At 41.4% G+C, this 12162-nt stretch overlaps 1 protein-coding gene across 13 annotated transcripts in view; it reads right to left on the bottom strand.

Moving 5' to 3' along the window:
* The window catches only part of CLIP1 (CAP-Gly domain containing linker protein 1), a 59422-nt gene that overhangs the window by 32460 nt on the left and 14800 nt on the right, over positions 1-12162 (bottom strand). For 12 of the 13 annotated variants that reach the window (XM_064675040.1, XM_064675029.1, XM_064675036.1 and 9 more), the window contains exons 4-5: positions 1663-1787; positions 447-663 (exon numbers count right to left, since the gene is read on the bottom strand). In XM_064675040.1, the coding sequence (XP_064531110.1) occupies positions 447-663; positions 1663-1787 (342 nt within the window). The remainder of the gene's footprint in view (positions 1-446; positions 664-1662; positions 1788-12162) is intronic. The other variant, XM_064675030.1, reaches the window with a different exon arrangement.

The following is a 12162-nucleotide window of genomic DNA, read 5'->3' as shown; positions in this document are numbered from 1 at the left end:
AAGAAATTTTCTTTCCTTACAAAGAAAATTTGGAGCATTTCAGACAATCTGAAGCTTCCTGCTGAATAAAACAAGTGAGGTCCGTGGAAGCTTTAGCTCAAACACAAACCTCTGATGAGAGAGGCAGTGAAAACGAACAATTGATGGAGATTCCAGCCAGAGACCGGTTTGGTGGTGCCATAAGCCCCTTTCTTATCGCAATCACTCCGTTAGCCTGAATTAAATACTCCAAATATTTGATACATGTGTTAAATATTCAAATCTCCAGGGCTAGCTAAGATTTCCTTCCCTCGTGCATGCTTTGGGTGGAACCAGCACAACTAACGGGTGCCGTGCTCTGCTCTAGTCTCAACGCCGACCAGGGGCACGTGGATTCCTGCGGATTCCTGCGCGTTCCTGTGGATTCCTGAGGGAATGGGGAGCATGCAACAGAAAAAGGAGCTTACTAGTCCTGTACGGCTGGGCTTGCTGCTTACGGAAGAGGCCACGGAGCTGAGGGAGCTGAGGGAGGAGGCGCTGGGGCTGCGCTTCAGGGCCGTGGGCGTCGGCAGCACCTTCCGCACGGCGGCCTTGGCCTTGGCCGGGGTGGTCGAGGGGAACCCGATCTTGGTCACCTTGTGCACTGGGGCAAACAATCCATACTTGGGCTGGCACTGGAAGTACCTTCCAAAAAGCAAAGTAAAGGAGATGAGAGTATAAATCAGCTTCTTTTCACACGCACGGTCTGGCTTCACAAAGAGTTCCGCAGCAGGAGCCTGAAAGTATTAATGGAACAGCTGGTGTCTCTCATCTACATTACACTGCAATCATATTTTTTTTTGGAAAAGGGATTTTGAAAGGCTGAAGCATGATTATATCAGACTTCAGAAATTCCACTTGAGCTGTAGCTCTATTTCCTAAAAAAATTCCATTCAGAGTCAGTTTTACACACGTTAACTTTCCTCTCCCTCTGAGCTGCCAACAATATGTGATGGCTGAGAGTTAGAAATAAGAAGCAGATTTTAATTAGATCAAGTAGTTTTATATCACATACATACTCTTTATGCATATTTGATTATGCAGAATATATATCTTTGATTACATATAAACAAACACCACTTATAATTTTAAGTTGTGATCACCCATGTTAAGGTGGCACAATCCTTGTAAAACCTCTTTTTAAGGAGGTAAAAGACTGTTCCTTATAGCAAATCAGAAAGAAAGTCACACTGTGGTGTGAATTAATGCTTTCTAAGTGGGACTTATTGGAGGAAGCAGCTCCACTGCTCCCAACCTCTACAATGAGGCAACTGTTGGTACAGGAGGTTTCACCCCTGGGATTCAGGAAGATTTCCTTTAAGTACAGCTCTTAGATATCCAGAGATTTTCTTCACTGAGCATTCAGAAACCAAGCAGGTGTTCCAAATGCAGGAAATTGTGCTTTCCATTACCAGGCTATGAATAAAAGCCACATGGGAGTAGGAGAGATCAGCTCATCCCATGAATGGAGGGTTGATCCGGATTTTCAGAAAATTCATAAAATTCAAGTCATGGTGTACCACCCATCAGCAGACACTCAGGTTCACAGCCTCCCTGCCTTGATTGAAAAGTTTCATGGAGATATTAAAAACCAAAAGAGACTGCAGAGAAAAATCTTAGAAGGCAAATGGATGATGGACCAACCTGGTTCCAGCCACGGCTCCATCGTTCTTTCCCAGGGGCTCATCCAGCTCCACTCCACACCACTCTCCTTTAGCAAAGTCTGTTTCTCCCAAAAAACGCACAACTCCAGCTTTTGTCCCACCAACCTAAAGCAGGAAAACACATCTGCATTTAATGCATTTCCAAATTCAAATACCAAATACAATGGAAAAGCTTCTGGCACAACCACGTGCCCAAAGCACGTTAATCATGTGACCAGTTCTGATTTCAAAATGCAGATTTTTTAATTCATGAGTTTGTTTTGATGTGGAACAAATACAGATCTTCACAACCAAAAAGAAGAAAAACTGAAACAAAAATCACTTTCTTAGCATTTCTGTCCAATTTGGTATTCAAAGTCTGTAATGACTGAAGGCCACAATTCCAGCAGGTGACTTGATATGTCTGTAAGACCAAAAATACATTAACAACACCCAGTATAACCTGAATACTGAACATACTGAGCAGATATTTGTTTCAAACAAATTTCTACCAGCAGATAAGGATTTCTAAGAACTGCTTATTTCTTACTCAAATTCTCTGAGGAAAAGTAAAAGAAATGAAATGAGAAAAAAATCCTTTCATATTTTCTCTAAGGAATAATTCAGGTAAAATACATAGAACAACTCTCTTGTATTTAAATCTGATATAAAGCACAATGTAGAGCACTTGGCAGAACTGGAGACATAACCACATGAATCCTTAAAAAGGGAACAATCATTTCCTTAATCTTTTCTTCACTTTAAAAAAAAAACAAAACAAAAAAACCCCCCAAACACTCCTAAAGGAAAGCCTAGAAATCAGCTGATTTCAAACTTAAAACCTGAAATATTCACAGCAATTCCAATGACTTGCAGTGTCTCTGAGCTACAGCTTTTTATAACACCCAGGGAGGGAAGCATTAAATCAAGTGAAGGAGGAAAAGGTGTTGTGTGGCCACCAGTTGCCAGGAAGGGCCAGCAGCCAGAACTGCAGGGCTCTTGCAGGTCACAGGGACCATATGTTGTGCCCTAAATTTGTGGAAATCTGTTCAGCCTGAATCCAGCACTGTGAAAACAAGGAAAAGGTAATGAAAGCTCTTCAAGAGATTCCCAGCATTCCCCATGGAAAACACAGCAATGGCACTGAAAACGCCCCTTTGTGGGTTCCAGCCCACGTTATCCAGTGAGGCCTCGGCAGAGAGCCTGGATGTGACCTGCTACCAAAATATACACTAAAAAGTAAACTAGGATTGCACATCATTTTCCCATAGACATTCTATTTCTGGGAGGAAATTCCCAGGATTAAAGGAGAACAACGAGCTTCTTGTGCTGTAAATTAAGGTGAGTGATCACAGCACAGCAGAGAACTCACACGAATGCCTTTGGGAAGTCTGGCAGTTCTTTTTCCACACAAACCTCAGAAAAACAGGGAGAATAATTCTCCTTTTTTGATATTACTTCAGTGACAAAGGTGACAGAGGCATCTCTTGTCCCTGTTTAAGGTGGCAGCTCCTTCTGTCTCATTAGAGACAGTCTGGAAACAACCTTTAGCTCTTGCTTTAAGTGGCTCTGTAGCAAATTATTACTCTCCATGGAATAAAAACACACAAAGTTTACAGTTATCATGACTCAGCCTAATATAGTAACTAGTAGAACGTTTGGTATCTGGTGTTCTTGGCAGAGAACACACAAACTTCCCCTCTTGGAAAACAAGCACCAGAATTGTAACCAGCCCAAGAGCTCCACAGAATCCAGAGCTCTGTGGCACAGTGGTGAAGAAAGAATATATAATATTGTTAAAGGATTTCCTGGGAAGAACTAGTCCTTAAATTGAGGGATATGTTATTCCCCATCAGACATAATCTACTTTTTCTAGAGGATAAATACCATTATCCTAAGTATAAACATAAAAATAACATTTAGCTGAGTAGTGTGAGAGAAAAACATGGGTGTTCCAAGTTTTCCTTCTCCTCATTCCTTTTCTAGTAAGTTTAGGCAGTCTTTTATAATTTTTTTTGTCTTGTTTTGTTAGGTGTTTTTTCTCTATAGGTAAATTTGGAAGATATCTTTAGGTGAAAAGACTGGCTAGATGCTATTTCCCTGCTCGATTTTGTACAGTCTTCTGCCTGAAAAAACCAAAAGTTAAATCAAAATAAGCTCTAAAAAGCCATGAAAGAAATCAGACAGGAAAACCAGAACAATGGCCCAGACAAGGAGCATCCCCTTAAAGACAACAGTCAGGTTTGGGGTGACACAGAGGATTCCTCAGTTCCTTTTCCAGAAGCCTTGAGCCAGGCCAAGGAATTTTATTGCTGTTTTGTGGAGTGTGTGTTCTGTGGTGATTTTTTGTAATAAACAACATAAATGAATTACCTAAAGACATCCACTCAGCACCTTTCCATGGGCAGGGAAGAGGGGCAGGCAAGGTGAGAGCTTAGTGGAATAGGATCACTCCAAGCAAAGGCTCCCAGGGACAGGAAAAACTGCTGCAATCTGTTCCCTCCAAGCCACACTGTAAATAAACCTCCAGAGCAGGAATGCTGGCTCCAGGATAAGGAAGATTAAACATGGGTGCAGAATATTCATCCCTTTTGGTTTCATCCCTTGGCCCTGCTCATCTTCCACATTTAGTAATAAATGTCCAGCATTAGTCTGAAGATATTCCATTCAAATCTCAAACTGGGAAACAGTCTGGAAGAATTCAGCACTGCCCAGTGCCTTTGGACCTGCTCCAGCCATCCCAGTGCCTGGATGTTGGAATTGTGACCCAAGGCCTGGTGGGAGTGAGCAAAAGCAGGAATTCATATCCCAGAACATATGGGATGCACGACGGGAGCTCCCTGGGAGGAAGAGCAGAGTGACTCGTCCTGTCACCATGGTGCTGCCTTATTTTAGAACAAGATGCAAGGAAGAATGCCAAGGAATTTTTGGTTTTTTCCAAACCTAGTCCTGCTTCTTGGAATAACCAGTTCCTCCATTTCTGCTTGCTTTCTGTGTGCCCTCACCAAGAGCATCAGCAAAGGGTTGTAAATGCAGTTTTGCTGAGTTTCAAGCCAAAGCCTTCAAAATTTCAGCTTTAAAACAAGTCAGCACCACTCTGGAAAGCCTGAGACTACTCAAGGCTTCCAATCATTCCCAGACATCTGCCCCAAACACTGTATTTATTATTTATCTCCAGCTGCAATTAGTGCCCTGCATGTGACAACACAATAATCATAATTTATTCCCTTGGTAGGACAATGTGAGGTGCTACTGGATAACACAAGAGGGTAAAGGCTTTTCATGATCAAAGTTGCTGTAACATTAGTGCCATAAAGGGGAAAAAGATTATGACATGATTACACTGAACTGTTCCTACCAATATGAAAAGAGAACTGTACTTACAGAATTGTAGTGTTTATTATAGAAACATTATTTAAAAATTATAGAAGAATTATAGAAAAAAAGAAAGGTAAAAAACCCAACCTCGAACCAAAAACTGATCTACTTCCCATGAAGGACTAAAAATAAAAAGCCCAGTTTCTAAAAGAAAAGGGAAAAAAAAGTTTATTAGAAAGTTTCTAAAAGTTATAAAAAAATGGGACATCACTACCATAAAGACAGTTTTCCATGACCTTCATTCCTGCTAAGGCAGGTCACTGAATAATAGATAAAGAACTGCCAGAGCTTTTTTTCAGTTGCCACTCAATGCAGACAAGTTGTAAAATACAGATCAATAACACAGCAGAGAATCTGGGTCAGACCACAGGTCACTGTGGGGTGAGGAATCTGCTTGGAATTCACTAGTGTTACATCAAACACATAAAAAAAGTGATTAAATTCCATTTACTCAGTTCTAACTAAACTGACATTAATTTGCTGCAAGGTAAAGTGAAGTAGCAAAGTGGGTTTGTAAACCTGAAGTGGTTAAAAATTGCCTCATGAAAGGACACATCCAAGCTTGTGAAAACCTTTGCAGAGCCACATTTCCAAAGATACGGAGAAGCAGGAAACAAATAAACCAGTGTAATCCAGGGGAAAAGAGAGGGATGGTCTAAAAAATGAGAGAGGTCATGGAAAAGAGGATTCACTGTCTGAACACTGAAGTGTAACAATATCACTTACACCCTGAGAGAGGGAAAAGGTGAATAACAATTGTTCTGTCTCCCCTTCTGCCTGAGCAAGTGCTTGAGGTGACTCTTGGATATTTCTGCATTTCCAGGACCATTCAGCACCCACAACATGCTTGGAAAAGCAAAACCCATCCAGCCCCACCACATGCTGCCTGGATCCACTAACCAGGTTCTCACCAGAATCATCTCTCTCTTGTTTCTCAAAATTAAGCAGAACCTTTTCCAGTTGGCAAAAGAAATTGCATTTAATTGATTTGTTCACCCATTCAAGGCCAGAGGGAAGCACGGGATCATCTCCTGTGCTCTGCTGGAACAGGTCCTTCCATTCCATCCATTCCACCTGTAATTAACCCTGTAACTGTGCTGAGCTCTGTGTGGGACTGTTTCCAGAGCTGATATCCATCAGGAAACACTTCCACTGACAGGATATTTTCATAGTTAATCTCTCCATTGTTGCAAACACATTTAAATTTTAAATAAAACAAATGTGACTGTGGCCTTCAGCCCCTGGCTCTCACTGTGCTTTGAGCTGGGAGATGACAGAGCTCCTCAGCAGGTACTCACATGTTCTAAGCAGGGCACCTCAATTTTTCCCTTTGCAAATTAACAGCTTAAATTCTTCAAATCTTTTATTGCAAGATACTTTCTCTTGCTTGAGTCATTTTACAGCTCTGTTCTGAATTCTGGCCAATGTTTCCAAGGGGTTTTTTAAATAACTAAGCATGTAACCACACAGAGTTTTAAATATATCAATAAAGGCCAAATTAATTTTGAAGTTACTGTTAGGTAGTGTTCAAAATCTAAATAATAATAATAATAATAATAATCCCACCATAGAGTGGAGTTTTCTCCATTAAATCTATAGTGCCAAAGAAAGAAGCAAATTGTGTTTGAAAAACCTGCCATGTTTTAGTTTGTCAACATCTGGTTCCTCTTTTAGTTTTTACCTGTTTTTTCTCTTTGAGATTAGACAGATACCAGACAGACATTTGCTGCAGATTATCCTATTTCCTTTAAAAATATCTACATAACATCGGACTCCTGATCAAGGCACGACTGAGCAGTGCCAGAGCATCTCCTAAACTTCAAACTGGGCTCCATAATTCAGGTTTTTCAGCCCAGCAATTCTGTGAACAGCAGGATTAATGGTGTCAGTTCTCCTGTGGCATCAGAGATTATGTCTGAGTGACTTCACTCCCTAAAAATGCTGCTTCTATTGATGGGAACAGTGTTCAGAGGAGCCTCGATCATGTGGATTCTCTGACGTGCAAAATTCTGTGAAGGCAAATTGCAGCTTTTCCAGAATTGGTGGGTTTGAGTCTCCACCTTTTCTTGGACTGTTTCCATGGAACTTGGAACAACTTTTTAAAGCCTCTCTATTTCTACCCAATTTGGTTGCAGTCAACTAAAAAGTTCCAAAGTGGGCAAAAATAAGACACTCCCACAGACCTTGTGCTACCACACAACCCTTCACTTCCCCAAGAAAACAGGGTAGTAACTACAACTGATGTGCAACTGAGATTCAATTCACTCAATCAACTCAAAGAAAGCAAAAAAAAAAAACTTCACAGGAATTCCATCCTACAAAAGCCACAAGTGAATTCAGCACCAAAAAAAAAAAAAAAAAAGGCAAAGACTAAAATTAAGTAAATAAAGTGTTCCTTCGCCCATCCTGTGCTGAAGTGACCAAGGACAACATGTTCCTGGATCTCATTCCCCTTGGGAAGGCAGGGAAAAGGGAAGCCAAGGAGTCCACACACAAAAAATGAATTAACTATTACCAAAGCACGTGGAAACATCATGGATTGTTGTCATTACATCCCAGGAACTCACGTGTAATTGGAAGTTAAATAAGGAGTTGCCACAACAGAATGACTCAGTTAAACACAGCTCACACTTTGCTGTAAGATAAATTTAACATCTTATTTGTCTGTGAGCAGAGAGGTAACAATATCTCCTGAAAAAGGCTTACAAGTAACATTTAAAGAAAGCTGAGGTTTGCACAGAGAAAAATCACCCAATGAATTGCAGACAAAGCCTTTGGACACCCTTCATCCCTCAGATATATTCTCATATTTCATGCTCTGGCAGCCACTCAGCAAACTAATCTACATTGCACTTCACAGCACCCAAATGCTGTGCCTAAGTAGACATACATAAATATAAGAATTACTTTCATCTTGACTTAACATGACAAAGCCATCAAAGCACCTCACACAGCCACCTCCGCTCCAGGATAAAGCACAAGTGTGACTGAGCAGTCAAATACTGGCACAAAACAACCACACGTTGCCAACTTCCAAATTTTTCTTCCTTTTCCATCCTCATCTGCTTTGTGCAGGGTATTTTTGCACTGCTTTAACTGCAACACCATCGCTGAATATTTGGGTTTTTAACAGTGATAAGATTTTTAAACAGGCTAAACTCAGAAGTGCATTTTCTATTCAGGATGTTACAAAAGAACAACAGAAAAAGGAGATTTTAAAAGCTCCACGTGGACAATACAGGATTATTGCTGCAGGGACAAACTCCTCTCTCCATGTGAAGTTTGTTTTTCCCTTCCCTGCCTTTAAGAGCCCTGGAATGTAATCAGTTGGCAGCCTTACGTCATGTTTACTCCCAGATAGGTTACATGGGTGGAAACAAATCTGCCAATAATCTGCTGTCAACCCCTGCCTGTGCCATCACCACAGAGCTCAGGAAGGAAGAACAGAGCAAGGAGGAAGGCAGGGAAGAAGGACAAATTCGATGTCACTCGTGCACAGGGAATAACTTTGCAGAAAGGCCACACCAGCAATGCTGTAAAGGGAGTTTGCAGTGGTGGGTGACCATATGGAGGGAGCCAAGGCCCAGCTTTACAGCTCAGCTCCAGGAGCAGCAGCTTTGGCAGCCTGGGATGAAGCTGTAACTGGTTAAATGAATGAAAGCACTTTAATCCCTTGAGACGGCTCAGGCCCCTTAGGTTGATAAGATTTTTATTTATTTATTTAAAATGCAGCATCTGGTCCCTTCAGGAAAAAGCTCTCAAAGCTGCTTCAACTTTTGGTACAGGCAGCAGTCCCCACACAAAGCAGCTTTTCCCCTTTTATTAACAAGTTTCGTTGGGGAGTTCTGAGGGGTTTGTTTGTTTGTTTTTAAAATCAACTTTGCATTGGGCTCTTAAGACATCCCAAGTGTTCCCAACACCGGGGCAAACAGGTTCTCTGGCTGCAGCTCAACCAGGAAACCCAAACTGGCTGAGCCTGAAAGTCATTTGTTTTCTGAATTGCTTTTCTGTTGTTCTTTCCCCAGCTGGTTTAGCACCAGCACGGCACTGCCACCGGCACTTCTTGCCCGGGAATTCTTATTTACACAAGTTAAATGCTGAAAGTGGAGCCTGATTTTCAGCAGGAAAATCAACCTGGCACTGTGTCACTGACCCAGCAAAGGCTGGGTGAGGGCAAGGAGGGAAGTGCAGATTTCCACATCAACATTTCCTATGTTACAGAATCCCCAAATACGAGCTCAGGCTGCCCAGAGTTAATGTTCTAACAGCTCAATCACATCCAGATTCCAGAACATACATCATATGTTAGGAATGGAAATTATGCCTAATACAGAGCTGTTGGAATGACTCTTTGCATTAATAGCTTTTCCCTGGTTTCACCATATTTTTATCCAGTAAAAGTTATACATCACTGCACCAAATGAAAAGCTGAATAACGAGTTACACATCACAAAACACAGTTCTTTTAAATGTCCACTTCATCTACCAACATTTCCACACATTAACATGAAGCATTATTAGTTTCTTGTTGGTGAAAGGGAAATTAGGCACATGTTGCTGAATATGGCTCAGATAAACTGGGATTTGAGGGAGACAGATTTATCCTCAGAGACTCTCAAGACAGCAGAGGACAATGTGCAGCTTCAACTTAATCATCTTTGAGCAGTAAACTACAGAAATCAAAGGATCTCTCCTTTCCCACTAGAACACCCATTTGGGGCTATAATACTTCAGCTTGTGTATTCCTTTAGTTTGATTTGGTTTTGATTGGCTTTGACTCCTCTGGAATCTCAGGAAAGAGAAATCCTAAGACAATAGGACAAGGTGAATTTCTCCATGATTGTTATATTTCCCTCAGGGGCATTGATGTCTCCCGGGAGTTATTTTTCTGATGTTTACAACTCAATTTAACAGCCAATCTACTGAACATGTCATCTTCAAATTGAGGGGAAAACACAAGGAAAGCTGCAGCTGATCGTTGCAGCAAATCTACAAGTATTTTTCCACAGGCACCCACAGAACACAGCTCAGCTGCCACATCCCATCCCTTGGAGCACCGGCTGTTTTGATGGCAACGAAATTTTTCTGTTCTAATATACAAGGTCTTTTGGGAAAAGAGGTTTTCTGCTCCCTGAAAAAGCAAAGCTGCTTGTTTTCCATCTTTTTATCTCCACATCTATCACACTGTTCAGCACAGCCTCACGGGAGACTCTCTAAGCCTGGTTTTGGGAATATCCAGGTGATCACCTCCAAGCTCTATTTGTTTTTTGCAGTGGAACTTCCTTTCTCTGATATTTCTTCCTTCCCCCCCTCCAGTCTGGAAATTTTATTTCCTTTCTTCTCTGGAATTTCTTTCCCTCTGAATGAGTGTCCCAAACAATCTGTATGTAACCACTATTCCTCCTAAGTTGTCTGAATTAAGGTAAGATTGTGTAGGGCACCTGTCTTCATATTCAAATAAATCAGGGATATATGCATGGGAAGCTTCCTTTATTTAAAGGATGTTATTATTTAAATCTTTGTATTTTTTAAAGATATCAGTTCTAAAGAAATTTGAGGGGACTCTAAGATGGGATGACATAGCATCAGGTAATTCTAAGTGCACAAACAGTGGTGAAACAACTAGAGATCAAAGAAATAAGAAAATAAGCCCAAGACATCTTTTCTACCCACATAAAACAATACAGAACATGCAACAGAGCTTTAACTCTCAAGATTTAATCAAAATACCTCACCCCAACATCACTGAGGCAGCATTTGCTGTGACAACACACAAGTAAATGTGAGGAGCTGACAGATGCTTTTCATGGGGAGGAACAGCACAAACGTCTCAGGAGGAAAAGGAAAATGTTCCAACAAAGCTCAGCTGTTGGGAAACATCAGTTGGCCAAGCCTGAAATGCTTTGAACCCAACATTTCAGGTTCAAACTTGTGCCAGGTTTACATCTGTGGAAAGCAAAAAGGAGGCCAAGTTGAGATGTGAATTAGTAAATGTTGTCAGGGTGGCCCCTCGATAACCCAGGCTGGGCACAGAAACCAGCTTATGGTTTGACCTTTCTCACTGAATGATCACCCAAAACCAGCCAGTTACTGACAGCTAAAAGAAACTTAAAATCATTGAACTGATCCCTTCAAGGTGACTCCTACTAAGTATATTTTAGAATCCAAGTTAGAGGAAAAAAAATAACAGACTGAAATACTTTGGTGTAACAATCACCACTCCCCACCCTGAGATCACACACTGAGATCAATAAACCTGAGCCACATCTGAAGTGCATTCTGGAATGTAATCCTGGCTTATGAGCTACATCTCCCCATCTACAAATCCGCCCTGAAGGACATAATTTTCCATTTAGCTATTTTAATAAGACTCCCAAGTGAGCTTTTGTCTCTCCTGAATCCACTGTTGTGCTGAACTGCAGTGCTGCCCAGCTGGAGGTTCACCATTTTCAAGGTGTAATTCCCAGCACTTGTTTTCCCCACGTGCCCATAATCATCATTACTAAGAACCTTCACGAAATATCCACCAGCAGCTGCTCCAAGCTGCAAAAACTGAGGAATTTTGCAGCATTTACTCACTGCAGCCCTGCAATGGCACAGTCAGACTGGAACATGTCTTGTGGCTGTGGCACCACATTGTCACTTAGAGGGGAGGACACAACCTCCATCCAGCCTCTCATCCTCCTGGGGAACATATTACTGCAGAGTGACTGCTGTCAGCATAAATAAACCCAAATTACATGGAGCATTCCAGCTGGATTTATACCTCTGCTGGAGCAGGAATGGCCAAGCAAGTTACAGCGAGTGACAGGCAGGGCTTTCCCAACAATCAGTGCTTGAGGACAGTTTCCAGAATTACTCAGTGACACCTCAACTCTCCAGTCCACAGTGCTGGACAGGAGTGCAGTGGCAGGGAATAAAATTATTAACAGATGAATTCAGTCAAATTTAGCATTACTTGCACTAACCTGGTGATTTAATATATTTACATCTGAATTACTGTTAGATGATGAGAGCAGAGTCTGGGATCTACAACAAATAATTAGCACAAGACCCAAAAGTGTTAAAAACCAGCAGACAAGGATCCTGCCCCTTTAACATTCCTATTCCAGAGTGTTTTATA

Source organism: Pseudopipra pipra, chromosome 18, assembly GCF_036250125.1.
Source record: "Pseudopipra pipra isolate bDixPip1 chromosome 18, bDixPip1.hap1, whole genome shotgun sequence".
NCBI classification, from domain to species: Eukaryota; Metazoa; Chordata; class Aves; order Passeriformes; family Pipridae; genus Pseudopipra; species Pseudopipra pipra.
This window is presented reverse-complemented; position numbering and strand designations above follow the sequence as displayed.